At 43.4% G+C, this 24,447-nt stretch overlaps 2 protein-coding genes across 9 annotated transcripts in view; one reads left to right on the forward strand and one right to left on the reverse strand.

Moving 5' to 3' along the window:
• Positions 1-2,779: 2,779 nt before the first annotated feature.
• LOC130284934 (uncharacterized) lies at positions 2,780-22,668 on the reverse strand. Of its 4 annotated transcripts, none has more exons than XR_008847191.1 (3): positions 16,835-18,008; positions 11,290-11,436; positions 2,780-3,563 (listed from the first exon to the last, which is right to left on the reverse strand). XR_008847191.1 is itself a non-coding variant. In XM_056535913.1 (3 exons), exons 1-3 carry the CDS (start codon positions 22,068-22,070, stop codon positions 3,051-3,053), a joined length of 666 nt encoding a protein of 221 aa, XP_056391888.1. In that variant the 5' UTR covers positions 22,071-22,199; the 3' UTR covers positions 2,780-3,050. The 4 variants fall into 4 exon arrangements, 3 of the variants coding, with proteins under 3 accessions (XP_056391888.1, XP_056391889.1, XP_056391887.1); XM_056535913.1 differs by lacking the exon at positions 16,835-18,008 and adding an exon at positions 22,065-22,199; XM_056535914.1 differs by lacking the exons at positions 11,290-11,436; positions 16,835-18,008 and adding an exon at positions 22,646-22,668.
• NTAN1 (N-terminal asparagine amidase) overlaps positions 22,351-24,447 on the forward strand; it is a 52,725-nt gene continuing 50,628 nt past the window's right edge. For all 5 annotated transcript variants that reach the window (XM_056535910.1, XM_056535907.1, XM_056535908.1 and 2 more), the window contains exon 1: positions 22,351-22,552. In XM_056535910.1, coding sequence (XP_056391885.1) covers positions 22,472-22,552 — 81 coding nt within the window. In that variant the 5' untranslated portion in view covers positions 22,351-22,471. The remainder of the gene's footprint in view (positions 22,553-24,447) is intronic.

The raw sequence follows: 24,447 nt of genomic DNA on the forward strand, positions 1-24,447 counted from the left end.
ACCCAAAAATGAAAAAAAAAAAATCATTGTGCAACAAAATCTAAGAAAAAACACCATTTTGTAACTTTTGGGGGCTTCCGTTTCTACGCAGTGCATATTTCGGTAAAAATGACACGTTATCATTATTCTGTAGGTCCATACGGTTAAAATCATAACTACATGCAGGAAGATTTATACATTTAAAAATGTCATCTTCTGACCCCAATAACTTTATTTTTCCACTTACAGGGCAGTATGAGGACTCATTTTTTGCGCCATGTTCTGAAGTTTTCATCGGTACGATTTTTGTTTTGATCAGACTTTTTGATCACTTTTTATTCATTTTTTTAATGGTATAAAAAGTGACCAAAAATACGCTTTTTGGGACTTTGGAATTTTTTTTCGCGTACGCCATTGACCGTGCAGTTTAATTAATGATATATTTTTATACTTCGGACATTTACGCACGCGGCGATACCACATGTTTATTTTTTTTATTTACACTGTTTTATTTTTTTATGGGAAAAGGGGGGTGATTCAAACTTTTATTAGGGAAGGGGTTAAATGACCTATTAACACTTTTTTTTTTGCAGTGTTATAGGTCCCATAGGGACCTATAACACTGCACACACCGATCTCTCATGCTGATCACTGGCGTGTATTAACACTGATCTGAGCAATAGAAGCACCTCTTTTCTCTGGCCATGAAGAGGCAACAGCTCTAGTAGAGCCATGCCTGCAGAGGAATAAGCTGCAACAATGGCCTGCCTAACCCATCTAGCAAAAGTATCTGCTCTGACACTATTTCCCCTATTTTGACCAGCAAACTAAATAAACCATTTATCTGATTTCCTAAAATTTTTGGTCCTTTCTAAATATTCTATAACACATCTGCGGACATCAAGCATGTGGATTTTCACCTTCTGAAGATAAGTAGTGGTCGAGCAAAAAAACTGGTTAAAATGCTGGAAGGTTTATTGTATAGCATATAAAAACAATCAAACCAATACAGGATAAGATTACGCGTTTTAGGGGAGCCACCCCCTTCTTCAGATCAATTTGTAGACAGTAGATGCCTTCACTCTATAAATAGGTACAAGAAAGGGCACCAGGTACATTGTGGGAGGAGCCAAGCAAAACCACATCACATGTTGTACAATGTAAATATACATAACACATATTGTAAAGAACACAGTGGTTAATGACAACCTGTAAGAAATCATGTGAATGATATAGTATTATTCATTAGTGTAACATGGGAATAAATGCTGGTGTGTTAATCCAGTCGTCTGCATAACCAGGCCGCAGATGTAAACATCCAGAGTCCAAATGTAGACAGGCGTGACGTCGGGGGATAAAAGGATCAAGATCATAAAAATATTAATAATGGTAGGAAAATATCAAATATATAAACTATAATATATAAAAAAAATTAATATATTAGTAGTGTATATGAGTAATATATAATAATAGTGATAAATAGTGATGTTAGTAGAAAAATGATTACTAAGAATTAGTAATGGCGAAATAAGACCTTGGGCATAAAGCATGCAGGGAGGGCAAAATATATTTTTACATGGTTGCCGTTATATAGGGATAAACAAGGAATGAAGGGGTCAGTAAGCGATGATGTGAGGCGTAAGTATAGTGGATCACAAGACTACTGGTTTACAGATTGCATTCAATCATTTCATTCAAACCCCCGGGAGACAAGGTGCGGAGGGTATGAATCCAGAAGTTTTTAATGTCGTCTTAGGGTATTATATCTCTGGTTTACATCTTTGGCAATGTATCCAATGGGAGTAGCCTGAATAGCACTGAAGTCCCCACAGTGGTGTTCTGTCATGTGGCGTGAGACACCGTGTAGCACAAATCCGTGTGCTGTGTAGCTTGTTTAGGCGTTCCCTGAAGCACCATATGGTTCTACTCACGTACTGTTTTTTACAGGGACATTGGAGTATATAAATGATATACTGTGACCCACAGTTGAGGAATTACTCGATAAAGTCTCACCGGTAACAGTAGAGGAGAACACTTGGCATTTATGTGTGATGAGTGGGCAGCATTTGCAGCGTGACAACGCACACCTAAAGCTTCCAGTGATGTCCGAAAGTATGGAGGGGTTTGACTGTTGGGATGTAGACCTGAGTTTTCTGGGAGCAATCAGATTCTGTAGGGTACTTGCCCTACAGAATGTATGAGAAGGTTTGTGTGGTAGAGTGCTCCTAAGGTTGGGATCTTGCAAAAGGACCGACCAATGCTTGGTCAATATTTTCTTGATGTCCTTGTGTTCCCTGCTGAAGGTGGTGGTGAAATTGGATGCTTGGTCTGTGGTGGTGATGGGTGGTTCAGATTTGGGAAGTAGGCAAGAATCTAGAACACATCTGCAAACATCATGCATGTGGAACAGATTTTCACCTTCTGAACATGGATTCGCGCAGAAGGACGGAAGGACAACCTCTTGAGATAAATGGAAATCTGAGACAACTTAAGGTAAAAAAGCAGGATCAGGTCTTAAAATAATCCTGTCATCTAAGATATGCATATAGGGTTCTCTAGTGGATAGGGCTAGAGATGAGCGAACTTACAGTAAATTCGATTCGTCATGAACTTCTCGGCTCGACAGTTGATGACTTATCCTGCGTAAATTAGTTCAGCCTTCAGGTGCTCGGGTGGGCTGGAAAAGGTGGATACATTCCTAGGAAAGAGTCTCCTAGGACTGTATCCACCTTTTCCAGCCCACTGGAGCACCTGAAAGCTGAACTAATTTATGCAGGAAAAGTCATCAACGGCCGAGCCGAGAAGTTCGTGACTAATCGAATTTACTGTAAGTTCGCTCATCTCTAGATAAGGCCGCTAGCTCCCCTACTCTCCTGGCAGATTTCTCAAGTCCTCTTTGTAAAAAAAATTAAGGCTAAAGGCATAATTTGGCTTATCCAAATCAAAAACTGTAGAATCTGAAAATGACTAAAACTTTTTCCAAATTCTAAAATAAATCTTTGTAGTCACTGGTTTTCTACTGTATTGTAAAGTGCATATGACTGCGTCTGACAGACCCTTGGGCTTCAAGATTATCCTTTCAAGAGCCAAGCTGTCAGATAAAGGTTGCGGACATCTGGATGAAGGACCAGGCCTTGGCTGAGAAGATCCTGGATTTCCGGGAGAACCCAGGGGTCTGTTAGAGACATAGTCCTCAGACAGGAGAACCGTGCTCTCCGTGGCCAGAATGGAGCGATAAGTATAACTGTTGCTCTGTCCTCTTTGATCTTTCTTATAACGCTGGGAATAAGAGCCAGGGGAGGAAAGGCGTAGGCCAAGTCCCATTTCGAAGTCTGAGATAGTGCGTCCACTGCCAAGGGTCTGTCTGCTGGATTTAGGGAAAGAAAGTCTTTGACCTGTCTGTTGTGCCTGGTGGCAAAAAGATCCACTTGAAGGGTTCCCCATAAGGCTGTGATCTTGAAAAATATTTTTGGATTTAACTGCCATTCCGATTGGCGGCTTAGAAAGTCTGCCCTGATATTGAGATCCCCTTTGATATGCACCGCAGAGATTGTTTTTAGATGGGATTCTGCAAAGGCCAGGACCTGAAAAGACAAATTCATAAGAGATGGACTTCTCATAGTTCACTGCCTATTTATGACAGACACAGTAGTGGTATTATCCGAGAAGATTTTTACATTAGCGCCCCTAATAAAATCACTAGCTGATTCAAGAGCCCTACACACTGCTAAAAGCTCCTTAAAATTAAAGGATCTAACAATCACCTCTTCTTCCCAAAGGCCCTGAAAATTAAGGTTACCCAAACAAGCACCCCATCTCCAAGGACTGGCATCAGTAGTGATGACTAAAGGGTCCCGACAAACCCAATCTACACCATTAGAAAGGTTAACAGTCAGTCTAAAGAGGCCAGCACTTGAGGGGGCTACACAATGCATCTATCCAAATCTTGTTGGGAACCATCCCAAGTAGTTCTAATTGTAAAACTCGAGAGTGAAAATGGTCTCAGGGAACTACAGGGATGCTGCTGTGAACAAATCTAAGACTGACATCCCATTCCTAATAGTAATACAGGGAGACCTAATAATCTCACTGACTGAAGAGGTAATCTTTTCTATCTTAGCCGGAGGGAGAAAAGATTTTTGTACTTAAGAGTCAAACAAAATGCCCAAAAACAACTTAGGGGTAAGGGAGGATTTATCCCAGTTAATTAACCAGCCTAACTTACAGAGGATATCAGTTGTGGGGGACCAAAAAAATGTCACTTGTTTCTGATTCTGCTACCAGCAGAAAATCATCTAGATAGGGAATAAAAATCCCTCTCGGATATGGGCTGCCATTTCTGCAACTACTTCTGTAAATATCCAATAAGGAAGAAACAGTAAATGTTGGCACTGCCGCTGGGACACAGTCTCTGTAGTTATGGAGCAATCACCCACGTTACTCACGGATCCTTCCGCTTGCCCCCGGTGCTCATCCAGAAAACAGAGTTAACTTGTGTAGAAAGATGCGGAGGCACTTGGGCCTGCTGCGGTGAGTTTATTCAGGTATAGGTCATACAATTGCCTGGTTGACGAATCGTTTCACGCACCTGAGTTTAATCAATGGGGTCATTGATTAAGCGCAGGTGCGCGAAACGATTCGTCGACCAGGCAATTGTATGACCTATACCTGAATAAACTGACCCCAGCAGACCCGAGTGCCTCCGCATCTTTCTTCACGAGTTTACTTTTGTAAATACTCTAGGAGCAATGGCTATACCAAAGGACAGGGTGCAGAACTGTGATGAAGGAGTTGAGAATTTACCAAAAGTGCAATCCTTAAATATTTCTGATGATCTATGTGAATAGGGACATGAAAGTATGCATCTTTCAAATCTAGAGATGACCTAAAACAATCCTTAAACAAAAGGTTAATGGTGGATTTTATTATCTCCATTTTAAATAGATTATAAATCAAATAATGATTCAGAGCTTTGAGATTAATAATAACCCTGAACGTTCCATTTGGTTTTCCATTTGGTAGTTGTGTACCTCCAGCGATTGCATAACTACATCCCTCAGCATGCCCTTCGGCGATCAGTACATGCTGGGAGTTGTAGTTTTGCAACAGCTGGAAGCACACTGGTTGGAAAATACTGAGTTAGGTAACAGAACCTAACTGAAGGTTTTCCAACCAGTGTGTCTCCAGCTGTTGCAAAAGTACAACTCCCAGCATGCACGGTCTGTCAGTACATGCTGGGAGTTGTAGTTTTGAAACAGCTGGAGGTTTGCCCCCCCCCCCATGTGAACGTACAGGGTACATTCACACAGGTGGGTTTACAGTAAGTTTCCTGCTTCAAGTTTGGGCTGCAGCAAATTTTTCGCCGCAGCGAAAACTCCTACCGGGAAACTCACTGTAACACGCCAGTGCAAATGTACCCTAAAAACACTACACTAACACATGATAAAGAGTAACACCCTATATATACACCCCTTTACTCTGTCTCCCCCCCCCCCCCCCCCAATAAAAATGAAAAACGTATTGTATGGTAGTGTTTCCAAAACGGAGCCTCCAGCTGTTGCAAAACAACAACTCCCAGCATCTCCGGACAGCCACTGACTGTCCAGGCATGCTGGGAATTTAGCAACAGCTGGAGGCACCCTGTTTGGGAATCACTGTTGTAGAATACCCCTATGTCTACCCCTATGTGATCCCTAATTTAGTCCTCAAATGCGCATTGAGCTCTCTCACTTCAGAGCCCTGTCGTATTTCAAGAAAACAGTTTAGGGCCACATATGGGGTATTTCCATACTCGGGAGAAATTGCACTACAAATTTTGGGGGTCTTTTTCTCCTTTTACCCCTTATGAAAAGGAAAAGTTGTGGGCTACACCAGCTTGTTAGTGTAAAAAAAAAAATAATAATTTACACTAACATGCTGGTGTTGCCCCATACTTTTTCACAAGCTTTAAAAGGAAATAAAGACCCCCAAAATTTGTAACGCAATTTCTCCTGAGTACGGAAATACCCCATATGTGGGTGTAAAATGCTCTGCGGGCACATAACAAGGCTCAGGAGTGAGAGCGCACTATGTACATTTGAGGCCTAAATTGGTGATTTGCACAGGGGTGGCTGATTTTACAGCGGTTCTGACATAAACGCAAAAAAAGAAATACCCACATGTGACCCCATTTTGTAAACTACACCCCTCACGGAACATAACAAGGGGTATAGTGAGCCTTAACACCCCACAGGTGTTTAATGAAAATTCTTCAAAGTTGGATGTAAAAATGGAAAGAAATTTTTTTTTTGCTAAAATGCTGGTGTTACCCTAAATTTTTCATTTTCACAAGGGAAAATAGCAAAAAAGAACATACCCCGTATGTGGATATAAAGTGCTCTGCTGGTGCACTACAATGCTCAGAAGAGAGGGAGCACCATTGGGCTTTTAAAGAGAAAATTTGTCCGGAATTGAAGGCCACGTGTGTTTACAAAGCCCCCATAGTGCCAGAACAATGGACCCCCCCCCACATGTGACCCCATTTTGGAAACTACACCCCTCACGTAATGTAATAAGGGGTACAGTGAGCATTTACGCCCCACAGGTGTCTGACAGATTTTTTGAACAGTGGTCCGTGAAAATGAAAAATTAAATTTTTCATTTGCACAGCCCTAAATAAATAGTGTAAATACTCACTGCACCCCTTATTAAATTCCGTGAGGGGTGTAGTTTCCAAAATAGGGTCATATGTGGGGGCGGGGGGGGGGGGGGGTCCACGGGGAGCTTTCTAAACGCACATGGCCCCTGACTTCCATTCCAAACAATTTTTTTCCCCCAAAAAGCTCAATGGCGCTCCTTCTCTTCTGAGCATTGTAGTGCGCCAGCAGAGCACCGATGTCCACACATAGGGTATTTCCATACTCAAAAGAGATGGGGTTACAAATTTTGGGGGGAATTTTGTCCTATTACCCCTTGTAAAAATTTTAAATTTGAGGGAAAACTAGCATTTTAGTGAAAAAAATAAAATAAAATAATTTACACATCCAACTTTAACGAAAAGTCGTCAAACACCTGTGGGTTGTTAAGGCTCACTGGACCCCTTGAGGGGTGTAGTTTCCAAAATAGTATGCCATGTGGTTTTTTTTTTTTTTGCTGTCCTGGCACCATAGTGGCTTCCTAAATGGGACATGCCCCCCAAAAACCATTTCAGCAAAATTTGCTTTTCAAAAGCCAAATGTGACTCCTTCTCTTCTGAGCATTGTAGTTCTCCCGCAAAGCATTTTACGTCCTAACATGGGGTATTTCCATACTCAGAAGAGATGGGGTTACAAATTTTGGGGGGCATTTTGTCCTATTACCCCTTGTAAAAATTTTAAATTTGAGGGAAAACTAGCATTTTAGTGAGAAAAAAAAGAAATAATTTACACATAGCAGCTGTAACGAAAAGTCGTCAAACACCTGTGGGGTGTTAAGGCCCACTGTACCCCTTGTTACGTTTCTTGCGGGGTGTAGTTTCTAAAATAGTATGCCTTGTGTTTTTTTTTTTTTTTCTTTGCTGTTCTGGCACCATAGGGGCTTCCTAAATGTGACATGCCCCCCAAAAACCATTTCAGAAAAACCTCACTCTCCAAAATCCCACTGTCGCTCCTTCCCTTCTGAGCCCTCTACTGCGCCCGCCGAACATTTGACATACACATATGAGGTATTTTCTTGCTCGGGAGAAATTGGGTTACACATTTTAGGAAGATTTCTCCCCTTTTACCCCTTGTAAAAATTAAATAACTGGGTGAACAAGGACATCCCAGTGTAAAAAATGAAGATTTTGAATTTTCTCCTCCAATTTGCTATTTCTGAGAAACACCTAAAGGGTTAACAAACCTTTTGAATGTCATTTTCAATACTTTGAGGGGTGCAGTTTTTATAATGGGGGCATTTGTGGGGTACTTCTAATATGAAGGCCCTTCAAATCCACTTAAACTGAACTGGTCCCTGAAAAATTTCGATTTTGAAAATTATGTGAAAATTTGGAAAATTGCTGCTATACTTTGAAGCCCTCTGATGTCTTCCAAAAGTAAAAACATGTCAACTTTATGATGGAAACATAAAGTAGACATATTATATATGTGAATCAATATATAACTTATTTGGAATATTCATTTTCCTTATAAGTAGAGAGCTTCAAAGTTTAAAAAAAATCAAAATTTTCATTTTTTTTCATCAAATATTGGAATTTTTCACCAAGAAATTATGCAAGTATCGACAAAATTTTACCACTAACATAAAGTAGAATATATCACGAAAAAACTGTTTTGGATTTAGAATGAAAGGTAAAAGCATCCCAGAGTTATTAATGTTTATAGTGACAGTGGTCAGATGTGCAAAAAATGGCCGGTCCCACAGTGAAAATTGGATGGGTCCTTAACCCCTTAACGACGCAGGACGTATATTTACGTCCTGCGCCGGCTCCCGCGATATGAAGCGGGATCGCGCCGCGATCCCGCATCATATCGCGTCGGTCCCGGCGCTAATCAACGGCCGGGACCCGCGGCTAATACCACACATCGCCGATCGCGGCGATGTGCGGTATTAACCCTTTAGAAGCGGCGGTCAAAGCTGACCGCCGCTTCTAAAGTGAAAGTGAAAGTGACCCGGCTGCTCAGTCGGGCTGTTCGGGACCGCCGCGGTGAAATCGCGGCGTCCCGAACAGCTGATCGGACACCGGGAGGGCCCTTACCTGCCTCCCCGGTGTCCGATCGACGAATGACTGCTCCGTGCCTGAGATCCAGGCAGGAGCAGTCAAGCGCCGATAATGCTGATCACAGGCGTGTTAATGCACGCCAGTGATCAGCATTAGAGATCAGTGTGTGCAGTGTTATAGGTCCCTATGGGACCTATAACACTGCAAAAAAAATGTAAAAAAAAAGTGTTAATAAAGGTCATTTAACCCCTTCCCTAATAAAAGTTTGAATCACCCCCCTTTTCCCATAAAAAAAATAAAACAGTGTAAAAAAAATAAAAAATAAACATATGTGGTATCGCCGCGTGCGTAAATGTCCGAACTATAAAAATATATCATTAATTAAGCCGTACGGTCAATGGAGTACGCGCAAAAAAATTCCAAAGTCCAAAAAAGCGTATTTTGGTCACTTTTTATATCATTAAAAAATGAATAAAAAGTGATCAAAAAGTCCGATCAAAACAAAAATCATACCGATAAAAACTTCAGATTACGGCGCAAAAAATGAGTCCTCATACCACCCCATACGTGGAAAAATAAAAAAGTTATAGGGGTCAGAAGATGACATTTTTAAACGTATAAATTTTCCTGCATGTAGTTATGATTTTTTCCAGAAGTGCGACAAAATCAAACCTATATAAGTAGGGTATCATTTTAACCGTATGGACCTACAGAATAATGATAAGGTGTAATTTTTACCGAAATATGCACTGCGTAGAAACGAAAGCCCCCAAAAGTTACAAAATGGCGTTTTTTTTTCGATTTTGTCGCACAATGATTTTTTTTCCGTTTCGCCGTGCATTTTTGGGTAAAATGACTAATGTCACTGCAAAGTAGAATTGGCGACGCAAAAAATAAGCCATACTATGGATTTTTAGGTGGAAAATTGAAAGGGTTATGATTTTTAAAAGGTAAGGAGGAAAAAACGAAAGTGCAAAAACGGAAAAACCCTGAGTCCTTAAGGGGTTAAAGAGTACCTATCACTAAATAAACTTTTCTACACTAACTTAAGCTATGTTCCCTAACTACATCTAACACCTTCCCTGCCCTTAAAAACTTTTTAAAGAGCTTTCCCCTGACCAATTTTTTATCCAGAGCGCTCTTCTGGCAGAGTTGGTAAGTGATGCTGATCTGGCGGACAACCTAACTGTGTCTGAAGATGAATCCGCCAAAAAAGCAGATGCTTTTTTTTAATTGTTGTCATCAGGGAAAGAGTCTGCTCTTTGGGCACATCATTCTGCATATAAGAAGATAACTGGCCAACCCACATCACTAGGGATCTTGCAATAGTGGTACCAGCGACCGTGGGTTTTAGAATGGCCCCTGCAGTCCTCAAGTACCCAAGTCCTCAAATGGTAAAGACCCCTTCCTGGAGACCTTGGAAACTGCCACGTCAATCTTAGGAGGGCAATCCTAATACTTAGTGTCGGACTCCGAAAAGGGGTATTTTCTTTTAATTGCCCTAGGAATGAAAGTTTTCTTATCCGGAGTCTCCCATTCTCTCTCAATTAATTGAGAAATGGTTCTATGAACCTGAAAAACTCTACGTTTTCTTTCTCGAACATGATGTCTTGAATAGACTTCTGTTCTTTAGTCTCCTCAAGCCCCATGGTGGACCTCACGGCTTTAATCAATTGCTCAGAATCCTCTGACAAAAAAAGAGGCTTCCCCGACAAGTCATCTTCAGATGAATGGGAGTCATCCCCTGTAGGGAATATATAACTATGACAACCCATAGTATAAAAACTGAAAACCAGATATACCTGAATCAGAATGAATAGAAACCATACCTTCTTCCTTCTTCCAGGAACAGAAGGGGCCATTACTGGCTGCGAAGGGGTAACTACTGGTAGAAACCCTTTAAGAGCAGATTCTATCTGGCTCTTAACCATCTCTTGCATCTGCATAATTAGTGAAGGGGATTCTAAAATTTTTTACATAAATTTAAGTAATAAATTATTATTTTTTTTAAATACACCTGCACCAATGATCCTATTAATGCAAGCTGGGCAGTTAGGCTTTGTATTATCATGTGTAAATGCAATTTTACACATAAGGCATTCCCTATGTTTAGTCTTCTTAAAGGGGTAGTCCAGTGGTGAAAAACGTATCCCCTATCCTAAGGATAGGGGATAAGTTTGAGATCGCGGGGGGTCCGACCGCTGGGGCCCCCTGCGATCTTTCTGTACGGGGCCCCGGCTTTCCGCCCAGATAGCGGGTGTCGACCCCCGCACGAGGCAGCGGCCGACACGCCCCCTCAATACATCTCAATGGCAGAGCCGGAGATTGCCGAAGGCAGCGCTTCGGCTCTGCCATAGAGTTGTATTGAGGGGGCGTGTCGGCCGCCGCCTCGTGCGGAGGTCGACACGCCCCCTTCCCGCGGGCTGTCGGGGCTCCGTACAGGAGATCGCAGGGGGCCCCAGCGGTCGGACCCCCCGCGATCTGCAACTTATCCCCTATCCTTAGGATAGGGGATAAGTTGCTCATCACTGAGTCACCACTGGACTACTCCTTTAACAGCCTTACTAGGAGTATCCTAAGAAATAAAATAACTTTTATGAGAAAAATGGACAAAAAAGAGCCATAACACTCACCCCTCCGCAAGAAATGATACCATAGAAGCAGTCCTGGAATCCGCACGGTCCGGCTTGGAAGAATCGTCCCAAATGGAGCTCATTTTCCTCACACACTTCTCCCTCTTGGGGGCCAGCACCTGCAGCTTCAGCTTCCAGACGGTTGTCCTATGTGTAACAGAGGCAGAACAGCAGAAAGGATTTCCTTTTTAAAACTGGAAGGCCCAGACCACGGCATCTGACATCACAACTGCCATCACGTGCGCCCCCCTCCTCCCCAGCCGTCACTATAATGTGACCTCTTAGCCCCGCCTACATAAGGTCGCAGCCACAGAGCTCCCTGCATGAATCCGCCAGAGCTCCGGACCCCCTCAAAAAAACCACATATAAGGTAAAAGCGCGGCCTGACCCGCAACTACAGGCTAGCCACGAGCAGTGATGAAGGCCCGAAGGGAGGCGGTCAGCAGCGCCGGAATGCCGCTGCTGGGGGCACAAAATGAAAAAACCCCAACCAGGGGGTTATTGGAGGCCCCGATCCTTCTCCCAAGTAGGAGAGAATAGCCTCCTCTGGGCCCCCCACCATCACGATATCCACACCACCGAGGCATGGACTACTCCAGGCTTCCTGCAGGAACAGGAAACCACTGAGTCAGAGAGAGATGTGCATCCTTTTTGTACTCTAGGTTTTCTGTTCCTGGAGGAGGAGTCCATCTCTCTGGTGGTGCTGTTGTGACAGGGTGGAAAGATTTCTTTTCAGGATCTTCCCATTCCTTATCAATTATTTGCCTGATACTTTATGCAAATTGAATGTACGGGACTTCCTGGGGCCTAAGCCTTCATAAAGGGCATCTTCAGCCATGACCGTCTTTCTCTCTCCTCAAGATAAGCCTTTAGACAGATTGCTTTAAGGAGCTGATCAGTATCATCTGGAGAAAATAGCAATTTGGATTTAAATTCTTCCTGCTCTTTATCAGAGGAGGAATATAGAGTAAGATTTTTCTCTTGAACACTAGGGGAGTGGGAAATAGCAGGGGTTACCACAGAGGAGGCTGAAGCACCCACATTCCCGTCAATTCCTAGTCCTTTAAGGGATAAATCTATCTCCTCTCGGATCATTACTCTTAGGTTGCTAGGAATTGCAGAGCACTCTTGGGTGACGATAATTTCAATACAGGTTACACATATAGATTTTTTATAGGCAGGATCTAATGGCTTCCTACATTCTGCACATTCTTTATTATTGGTTTTAGAAGAAGACTTCTTAATACCCTACAAAACAAAACAATAGCCTGACTTAGCTAGCAGAATATGGAAGGAAATTGAAAGCCAGGCTTGAACTACTCTTCTTGGAGCGTCCACCTCCCTCTGTTGAATGCCCCGACATGCTGGAGGAATTCTTTCTGCAAAATAATGCAGGGCAACCAGGAATGGTTTCCTCAGCTGCTGCAGGCTGGAATTGCTGCCACTGGATACTTCTGCTACGGGCTGCTGTACTGCTGCAGGCTCGGGCTTCTGCTGCTGTGGAATTTGGTGCGGGTTGGCTGCCTGCTGTGCATGGGGTTCCGTACACTGAGAACACCAATGGGGAATCCGAAAAAGAAAAATCCCGTGCCCCTTTTGAATGGAGCTGGAACTGGAAGCGATGTTACACTGCCGGGCTTACGTCACATCTACCGGTGTTGCTGCGTAAGCGACGCTCTGGCCCCAGAAACGGGAGAGCTGGTGGAAACTGCGCTACTCCACAGCCCCCACCTCCTTAACGCCGCTGCCAAGGGAAGGAACGGAGATGAAGACTATCAGGACCCCACCGAATCCCCTGCAGGACCCACAGGCAGACTCACGGCTGCTCCCCAGAAGAGACTTCTGTCAAACTGGGAGCCCCACTACCGGAGGACCTGCAGCCCCTTGGAAAGGTATGGAGACAGCTCCTAGGTTGGGCTCCCACCAGATGGACTCCCTGCGATCTAAAACTTATCCCCTATCCTACCGGTAGATGACCAGCAATCCTCAGTGAGAGAACCGGGGTCCCATCTCCCCCAATCAGCTACTTATCCCTTCTTCTGTGGAAAGGGGATAAGTTAATCATGGCTGGAGTTCTTCTTTTAAAGTGTATGGAGCTGCTTCCAGTAGGAAGTGATATATTTTACCATCCCTTATAAACATGTCAACTTATACCGGGAACATATAGTGAAATCTTCCAAAAATTATGCTTCGGAATAGTGTTCTTTGGTTATTAAAATAAATTAAAAAAAACATTATGGCAACTGATGCTTTTTCAGTAGAAAAAACATCAGTTGTGATCAGTTTTGGATTAGAAAACAAAAACAAAACTGTGCTTAGTGCAACTAGTATATGTGAACACACTTGCATCAGAATAGAAAGGAAACACATTGCAAGTGACTTTAACCATAGTATGACTGTGTACTGCTGAATCACTGGTGTTTCTACATATAGATAGATGCACCAGCAGAGTTCTTAGGCTGGGTTCACATATGTCTGTTATCCGGCTCAGTGAATCCAGGCTAAAACTCGCCAAACCTGATGACAAGAGTCAATCATTAATTGTGTAGGCCGGACCAGGGAAACGCAGCAAAATGCATTCCCCCATACGGTGTGACTGACCGTCCGGCGTCCAAATTGATATGCTGTATGATTGTGAAGTGGGATCAATTCTATCATCCATTTCCCTCTAGTTCTTTTTCTACAGTGCCAGAGAGAAACGCCATGAGATATATGTAAAGGCCATAAGTCTCTATTCACAAGTGTGCTTTAGGAGCAGAAGAGCACGTCAAACACTTCTTCTCCCAGGAAAGAACAGGAACCAGGTTACAGTGTCCACAGAATTACCAAATCTGATAAACATCTCCTGGATTTCTGCTGCATCAGGGATGGAGTTGCCAAAATCCACGTTTCCTGCTGTTTATTTTATTATAAAATAAGGCATCCTGCGGTTATTACATTACACCAGAGGTTCCCAAATTTATTGGGACTGCTACCCCCTTTTTCCGATTAAAAAATAAAATACTCTGTGCCTCCCCAGAACCTACCACCTTTAAGTGAACAAACAAAGATACAGAAACAAATCTTCTTTCTTTTAGTTAACTATATTTCTACATATATATTTCAATATAAATAAGAAATACATTATCTCACATAAGTGAGTCCACCCCTGACATTTGAGAGACAACCCTGAAGAGATTACACTCTGCTACAGTGTAAAGTGAGTGCACAGCCTGTAAAACAGTGTTGTGGCCCTGTGAAATACTGTATGTTGTTGTAAGTAAGACACATTAAAGGCCACTGGCTGTTTACGTTACTCCTGGATTTACATAAACAGAGTAGCTTGCGAGGCTCTGCCATTTGTGTAACTCCCATTAAAAAGTGTACCTGTTGTTAACAATGTAGATAATACCATGGATGGAGCGAGACATGATGTTCCAGATGTGCTCAATCAGATTCAGGTCTGGGGAACGGGTAGGCCAGTCCACAGCATCAATGCCTTCCTCTTGCAGGAACTGCTGACACACTCCAGCTACATGAGGTCTAGTATTGTGTTACATTAGGAGGAACCCAGGGCCAACCGCACCAGCATATGGTCTCACAAGGGGTCTGAAGATCTCATCTCGGTACCTAATGGCAGTCAGGCTACCTCTGGCAAGCACATAGAGGGCCCCCCAAAGAAATGCCACCTCACACCATTACTGACCCACCGTCAAACCGGTCATGCTGGAGGATGTTGCAGGGAGCAGAACGTTCTCCACGGTGTCTCCAGACTCTGTCATGTCAGTCATATGTGCTCAGTATGAACCTGCTTTTATCTATGAAGAGCACAGGGCGCCAGTGGCAAATTTGCCAATCTTGGTGTTCTCTGGCAAATGCCAAACGTTCTGCACGGTGCTGGGCTGTAAGCACAACCCCCAACTGGGGATGTCGGGCCCTCATACCACCCTCATGGAGCCTGTTTCTGACCATTTGAGTGGACACATGCACATTTGTGGCCTGTTGGAGGTCATTTTGCAGGGCCCTTGCGGTGCTCCTCCTTGCACAAAGGCAGAGGTAGCGGTCCTGCTGCTGGGTTGTTACCCTCCAATGGCCTCCATGTCTCCTGATGTACTGGCCTGTCTCCTGGTAATGCCTCCATGCTCTGGACACTACACTGACAGACAGAGCAAACCACCTTGCCACAGCTCACATTGATTTTCCATCCTGGATGAGCTGCACTACCTGAGCTACTTGTGTGGGTTGTAGACTCCGTCTCATTCTATCACTAGAGTGAAAGCACCACCAGCATTCAAAAGTGACCAAAACATCAGCCAGGAAGCATAGGAACTCATAGTGGTCTGTGGTCACCACCTGCAGAACCACTCCTTTATTGGGGGTGTCTTGCTAATTGCCTATAATTTCCACCTGTTGTCTGTTCCATTTGCACAACAGCATGTGAAATTGATTGTCAATCAGTGTTGCTTCCTGAGTGGACAGTTTGATTTCACAGAAGTGTGATTGACTTGGAGTTACATTGTGTTGTTTAAGTGCTCCCTTTATTTTTTGAGCAGTGTAGTAATCTCCTCAGGCTCTAAAACATGATGCCTGCAGATTTGACTTTATTGTCAATGTGACAGGTTCCCTTTAATGGGTTTCAACTGCTGACATGTATACATCTGGGCCATACCTTCTAACATTTACCACCACTCTGTGAACAGAGCCATGTCTATGGGTGATAATAAACTGTCCAACAAATATCTATAATTGGAGTATGCAGATATGTTTCAAGTCATCCTAGGAGAAGTGGTGCCTGATGTTATAGCTAATCCTGCTCTCACAATACAACCGTGTTCCCCAACCTGTGGCTTTCTGGCTTTTGCCAAACTACAATTCCCTTTTTGCTGTCTGTGCCTGCTGGAAGTTATAGTTTTGTGACAACTGGAGAGCCAGAGGTTGGGGACCACTACCATACACATTACAATCATTTAGCTAAGGGTGGATTCACAACCTCTTTTTGTCTCCATCTCTGTTACGGTACATTTAATTTTGCTGTATACAAAAATGTAGTCAACTACGCTATTGTGTATGCAATCCATTTTGTATGCATCTATTTTCAGCTCTTATCTCTTAACATATTTTTTTCCCTTCATGAATAGTTTATTTCAATAAGCACTAAAAGAAATAAACAACAAGAACACCAAATATGCAAGTTGGACCAAGGTCCAAAACACAAAGAATAACAATATGCGGTACGAGCAGAAGGAGCAAAGAAACAGACCAACCAGAGGTCGGTGGAAAGGGGCCACCAAGACGGAGGCCCCGCAAGCAAAATGGCCATCATGAAAAACTGACAAATCATCAAAACACATCCTGAAAGGGATTGTTCAGCGAAAAAGGAAAGAGGGCTCTAAATGTCTGAAATCAACAAGGCAAACAGACAGGACGAACAGACAAGATAAGGAGAGGGACATAGGAAAATGGAGACACAGAGAAAGAGAGAAAAAAAATGGTGGGGGAAATGGGAGGTAAGTGGGGGTGTGACCCAGGAGCCACTGGAGTTCCACAATCAGAGAGGGTGCAGTACCTGGGGAGGCCTGGAAGGACATCCAGGGAAGCCACGTTCTACCGCCGCGATCAGTTTCAGCAGGGGTCAAGGCAATCAGTTCCTCCATATGTTGCAGGTGTGCTACTTTCTCTCCAATAGTGGGAGGGTCAGGGGACCACCACCTATGCGGGAATAACGCCCCTGCAGCAAGGACTCCTTAAAGGTGGAGTGAGACATCTCGAACATAAATAGCAAGGTGATCTTGGGACTGTAGTTCCCGTAACTTCACAGATGATACTTAGTATAGTAGACCAAAAGGCAGTCAAAGAGGGACAAGACCACCAAATATGAGACATAGTCCCCACTGAGAGGCCACAGTGCCATCAGGTATCTGGAACCATGGGGTACCATTAATGAGCAGGAACCTGGTATCAACGAGCAAGAATTTTGTAGTTGGTTTTCTGAGATCTATTAGCAATCACTGATTTATGGGAGAGGGAGGAACATTTCTGCCATTGGGCAGGGGTAAAGTGCTTATTCAGCTCTTCCTCCGAAGCCGCAAGGCATTTTTTTTCCCCTTAAAAACTATGTTAAACGGAAACAAAAATGCTATGTGAGCGCACCCTAAGAGCCCATGCACATGATGGAAATTTCACTTGCAGCAGGCTCCCATTGTTTTCAGTAAGATTTTTCTGCTAACACTCGGCAGAATTTTCTGGTGTGGAAATTTCATTTCCGAACTCTTTTGGCGGCATTTTGTGCAAAATTAATTTCCGTCAAGACAGTGCAGGTCCACAAGGTCATAGTGTCCATCGTGGCTAGAGCCCAAGCCATGCCCCTAACCACAACCCAGTCACGCCCATAACTACACCCTCATTCACACCCAATCACGCACAGTATACAAGGAAAAATATTATCAACATACATATTACCGCCATACTGTAATGACCATATCTAAACAAAACTAAGTCCAATATAAGCAATAATACCAGTACAAAAAACTAAAATTGTTAGCATCTCTAAACAAATTAAACACGTGCACAGGTGCACACTGCTAGTTTTGTGTTTTGCCAGTAGGAACAAATAATACCGCCATACAATGACTAAAAACATTATATTGTTACTAAATAAAATAAACTATAAAAAAGACCATGAGGGAGATTTATCAAAACCTGTCCAGAGGAAAAGTTGCCCAGTTGCCCATAGCAACCAATCAGATCACTTCTTTCATTTTTCAGAGGCCTTGTTAAAAATGAAAGGAGCGATCTGATTGGTTGCTATGGGCAACTGGTCAACTTTTCCTCTGACAAGTTTTGATAAATCTCCCCCCATATTCCTAAATACATTCACCATACAGAGGCAGATACCAGCTGTACACAGGATGTGTATACCATATAAGTGATTATATACAGGACCATATAGAGGTAGATACCAGCTGTACACAGTACAGAAAGACAAAGAAAGTAACAGCACAACTCCAAGGTTTTGGTGTTCAAATCAAGGCTGAAGCTATATTGCACCATAAAACAAAGCACTTTATGTTATATGGTGCAATAAATCTTCAGCCTTGATATGCACATATAAGTGATTAACCTGTTAAGGACCAAGGACGTATCGGTACGTCCTGAGTCCTTTCCCTTTCTATAACGCGGGGCCATAGCGGGTCGGGCCCAGCCTCTAACAACAGCCGGGACCCGTGGTTAATAGCGCGCGGCAATGATAGCGGTGCCTCGCGCTATTAACCCTTTAGACGAGGCGTTCAAAGTTGAACGCCGCGTCTAAAGTGAAAGTAAAACAATGCCGGTTAGCTCAGGGGGCTGTTCCGGATCGCCGCGGCAAAATCACGGCATCCCGAACAGCTGTAGGACACGAGGAAGGTCTCCTACCAGGCATGAGCAGTCAAGCGGCAGAATCATCAATCAGTGGTTTCTTATGAGAAACCACTGATCAATGTAAGAGATCAGTGTGTGCAGTGTTATAGCCCCCTATGGGAGCTATAACACTGCAAAAAAAAAGTGAATAAAGATCATTTAACCCCTCCCCTAATAATTTAACCCCTCCCCCTTTTCCCATTTAAAAAAAAAACGTGTAAATAAAAATAAACATATGTGGTATCGCCGCGTGCGGAAATGTCCGAATTATAAAAATATATAATTAATTAAACCGCACATTCAATGGTGTACGCGCAAAAAAATTCCAAAGTCCAAAATAGCGTATTTTTGGTCACTTTTTATATCATGAACATTTTTTATAAAAAGCGATCAACAAGTTCAATCAATACAAAAATGGTACCGTTAAAAACTTCAGATCACGGCGCAAAAAATGAGCCCTCATACTGCCCCATATGCGGAAAAATTAAAAAGTTATAGGGGTCAGAAGATGACAATTTTAAACGTATAAATTTTCCTGCATGTAGTTATGATTTTTTTCAGAAGTCTGACAAAATCAAACCTATATAAGTAGGGTATCATTTTAATCGTATGGACCTACAGAATAGAGAGAGTGTGTAATTTTTACCGAAAAATGTACTGCATAGAAACAGAAGCCCTCAAAATTTACAAACATTTTTTTTTTATTTGTCTCACAATGATTGATTTTTTTTTTCCGTATCGCCATAGATTTTTGGGTAAAAATGACTGATGTCATTACAAAGTAGAATTGGTGACACAAAAAATAAGCCATCATATGGATTTTTAGTTGCAAAATTAAAAGGGTTATGATTTTTTAAAGGTAAGGAGGAAAAAACGAAAGTGCAAAAATGGGAAAAAACCCTGGTCCTTAAGGGGTTAAGGGTACGTTCACACCTGCGGATTTTCTGCTGTAGTTTTGCTGTAGCAGATTTTGCTACTGCCTAAAGTCAGTGGGCAGCAAAATCTACTAAAGCAAATCTGCAGCAGCAAATATGCACGTGTGAACGTAGCCATAAAATTACATCTAGGGACTCAGATGGCATCTTTTCTGATCACCGGCGTCCTTTTTCCTTTTCTTCTCCATTTGGATCAGACCAACATGACGGCTTCTTCCAGCCAAAACTTAATCTCTTCAGCATATGCAGGACAAACATGTTAGACTCTGCATTTTTCCAGTGCCAGTGCCCTCTTTTACATAATCTCCCCATCTATAGGCCTTCACACTATAAAAAAAATGCCCCCTTGGTGTCCCGCTCAGTAAAAACGGGCACGTAGGTAGCCACATAGTCATGTATGTAGGTAGGTAACTAGCCAGGTAGTTAGGTAGACATTTTTTTTTTTTAGGTAGGTAGTCCGGTATGTAGCTAGTCAGTTAGGTAGGCACATATGTAGATAAGTTAGGTAGCCCGGTATGACAGTAGGTGAGTGTTTTCCCACCAGAGTGCCTTCAGCTGTTCCAAAACTATAACTCTCAGCATGCTCAAACAGCCTTTGGCTGTCTAGGCTTGCTGGGAGTTATAGTTTTGAAACACCTGTAGGCACCCTGGTTGTGATACTCTTCCTTGAAAGGCTTCTAAGGCAGCGTTCCCCAACTAATGTACCTCAAGCTGTTGCAAAACTACAACTCTCAGTTTGCTCAAACAGCCTTTGGCTGTCTGGGCATGATGGGAGTTGTAGTTGTGCAACACCTGGAGGCACACTGGAAGCCTTTCAATGCAGTGTTATTTTTACAACCAAGGTGCCTGTAGATGTAGGAAAACTAAAACTCCCAGCAAGCCCAGTCTGGGCATGCTGAGAGTTGTAGTTTTCCTACATCTACAGAGGGATATAAGATTGCGGTGGTGTTGTGGTGTTGTCAACACCTCTACCCCACCTCTTCATCATGTGGGTCAAATACCTTTCTGCCGAGCCCTTCCAGGTTCACACTGAGCCACGGCTCCCCTGAGGTCGAGGCTCTCCACTCCTTCTTAGTGCCAAACAGAGGGGCAGGCCGGCGTCTTCTGGCGGGCTGTGCCAGGGCCGGCCCAAAGCATTGTGCTGTCTGGGTCCAAAAGTGAAATCCTGCATTTACACTGAAATTACACTGCATATTCAAGAGCTCCACAGCAATGCAACTCACATTAATCTGCAGCATTAGATAAGCAGCAGTTCTCCCACATTAGAAGGCAGTTTAGTTTCCCCACATTAGGTAGCATAGTTCCCCCCACCCCCATTACAGACATACACACTCACCTGGCCTGCACAGCGCTTCTTCTCTCCGGTGGCGGCCTAATGAGTGACATCCTCCTGCGCGGGTCTGCGGACAAACGTCACTTGCGCTACATCTGGGCTGGCCAGCAGGCTCACTGTCTTTAAGTGGTCATTGCGCTGTTGCGCCTAGGCCGCTTTAAAACAGTGAGCAGTGGCGGCGCAGCGGCAGGGCCGGCCTAGGTGGCCAAAAAAAATCGTCCCTATGAGAGACCCGGGGCTATAGCCCTGTTAGCCCCTGGTGTTAATTGATAATTGGGTGAAATTTCATCATGTGCAAGGGCCCTGAGGGTATTACTGCAGATTTTCTGTGACAGATTTTATACTGTAGATTTTCTGCTGCTGATTTTCTAATAGTAAGTCAATGATAAAATTGGACGTTCAGGCTGAAGAGTTTGATATGTGTGAACTCTGCATCTCTACATATCATGTGCTGTTTATTTATTTCTACTTTATAAAAGAGTGAATGGAACAAGAAAAAGTCTAAAACGAAATAAAAAAAAACTACAAACTGTAAGTTAATGCCCGAAAGGGTAATCAATATTGTCTGAACTAAATTGGTAAAGGTAACCATGTTCCTACCCTACCACTGTTTAAGGCCAAATTGACACGATGGAATATCCGTCAGAATTCTGCAGAAGACTTTTCTGCCACGGAAATCGTTAATCTGGAGTATGCAAGGGAATGCATTGCCGAACATGTTGTGCCAGTGCTCCGCTGTGAGTGAAATGCCCGCACAGAGATTTTCCGTGCGGACATTCTGAGAACATAGCCTTAACACATATTCTGCTGCACCATTGACACTGTGAAAATGATGGATGACGGAATCTGCCTTGCCTCGGATATACCTTGCCGTCTATGGAGATGACGCAACTCAGAGTGGTCCTAGCACCGATTGGTTCTGCCAGTGCTTGATGCCCTTTAAGAATTTTTCTAGGCAGAGATTTTGTAGTCTGAATGGGCCCCTAGGGTTTATTCACACACACTGGACGGACTGTATATTTAGTTGCAGATTTTACAAACAAATCCCATATATAACAATTGCCCTGCAAAGTCTAGATTTTGCCATTTTAAATCCGCAGCAGATCTGGACCCTAAGGCTAGATTCACACCTGCATTGTATTTCCCGTTGTTCTCCTCCATCATGAAGGACCCATGACTCACAGATGTGAACGGCACCGGATGGACCCCATTGACTTTAATGGGGCCCCTTGGGTTTCTGGCATGGTGTCCAGCTTTTTACCGCACCGCACCCACATTAGACAGTACTAACAGAACGGACACCCATCCCTCACGAACACCCGCCTCCTGCCTCTCCCAAGTGCCTGACCGGAGATCTGCAGACTGTCAGGACAGGGCGCAGAGAGGATGCCGGGAATTGTAGTTCCGCCTGCTGAGCTCAGCATAAGTCTCCTCCCATAACCGGACTACATCTCCCATGCTGCATGTCGTGACTGACTTGGCTTGACAGAGCCATTGTAGAGGAAGTTTGGCAGCAGTCATTGAGAGTTTTGCAGCCATGCCCCTACTCATTGACAGCCGGAGGCTAGATGTCAGCCTGCCCGCCGCCCGGATACTACAGACGTGTCCTCAGCTGGAGGTGAGAGGCCGCACCCTGTGTGTAACCGGGGGTTTATAGGTGACGTTATTATTCCTGCTCTTGTCTTAGGCTTCTGTGCAGCCATATGCATACCTGATAGCATCTGCGTTTTTCTGTTGACATTCCAGGTGATTGTAATGCATAGATTTTTCTACCCAGACAATACGGTACGTTTCATATAATTTTTTTTTTCCATTGAAGTGGAGCAGTGGTCAGGTGCTGTGGTTGCTAAGGCAACTGCTTGTCACTGGACGTCACTGCTGCAAAACAGTAAGGCTTGTTTCACACTACAAAAATTCTCCGTTTTTAAACATCCGTACGAAGTTCCTCTGAAAACGGCAGTAACAAAATCCTATACGTCCGTTAGAAAAATCCCATAGACTATAATGGGACTTTCTAATAGCCGTTTTAACCCGTTATAGTCCGTTATTTTGTGACGGAAGATGAATAGTTCATGAACTATTTTCTTCCGTACTATCTTCTGTCACAAAATAACATCTGTTATCAATAAGGGGGGTTAAAATAGAAAATACCATAGACTATAATGGGATTTTCTAACGGCCGTATAGGATTTTGTTACTGCCGTCTTCAGACGGAACTTTGTACGGATGTTTAAAAACTGAGAATTTTTGTAGTGTGAAAGGGGCCTAATGTAACAGCTTCGCAAAAGAGGCTGCTGGCATAGCATGGTTGCTTAGGCAACAGTACAGCCAGAGCTGCCCTCTATGTCACTTCTGGTTGACCAGATGGCGGTGGTGGCATATGGAAAGGCGGGTTATGCCATGGCTGTCTATTGTAGGCAGGATACTAAGACATTATAATCTATAATCTGCAGACAGCTCAGGTGATCGGGTCATTTAGGATTATATGGGAGCATTTCTGCCACTGTTCTATTCATCTGCAGGTATATACAGCCTTGTTCACATGAATGGAACTGAGTTCTATATATCTAATGCGTGTGATAACATTTTATAAGGATATATGGTCATGGTATGCTATTAGAGCAGTGGTCTTCAAACTGTGGACCTCCAGCTGTTGCAAAACTGCAACTCCCAGCATGTTTCTAATACCTAGGTCTCCAAACTGTGGAACCCCAGATGTTGCGAAACTACAACTCCCAGAATGCCCGGACAGCCGCTGGCTGTCCGGGCATTCTGGGAGTTGTAGTTTCGCAACATCTGGGGTTCCACAGTTTGGAGACCTAGGTATTAGAAACTCGCTATTCATGCACGTCTGTCATAGGGCCTACTAACCAGAGCTTTGTTGGTGGGTACTGAGTGTGCCCTGTCTGCCTTGTGATGTGCCACGTCACATGATATCCTTGGCAATTGTATGGCCCAATGTGTAGTTCAAGTCTCCACATCCAAGAGTCGGATGCTCTAAAATAATGAGCCAATCATAGTCACTAGCTGACTACGACCGAAGCTGTGACGGCCAAAGGAGTGAATGTGTCCGTGCCCGTCGGTGCGCAGATATGATTTCAGACTATTTGGGTTTTCTTACCAAAGCCATTGATTTCTCATTACTAGGGTAAACCATCACTTTTGCTGATTTTTAGAAGACAAGGGGTGCTATTCTCAATTAAAAAATAGGATTCCTTTAGGGTTTTCTCTGACATACAGTACTATGAAAGTCATTTTTTTTTTCCTGCACATTTATACATGGGACTTCTGACATCCACATATGGTAGGAAATGTTATATTAGGCTCTGTTATGTTTTGCAGATTGTAATAGGGTAAATCTAGTTGACAGGTTCCTGTTAAACATTGATGGCCTATCCTGACCTAATGTGGGTGACGTGAATGACATGAAGTAATCCAGTTATACATAGTCCCTCTAGTTACAATAATTATTGGTTCCAGGATGACCATTTTATGTTGAAACCATTGTATGTT

This window comes from Hyla sarda, chromosome 8, assembly GCF_029499605.1.
Source record: "Hyla sarda isolate aHylSar1 chromosome 8, aHylSar1.hap1, whole genome shotgun sequence".
In the NCBI taxonomy this organism is placed as follows: Eukaryota; Metazoa; Chordata; class Amphibia; order Anura; family Hylidae; genus Hyla; species Hyla sarda.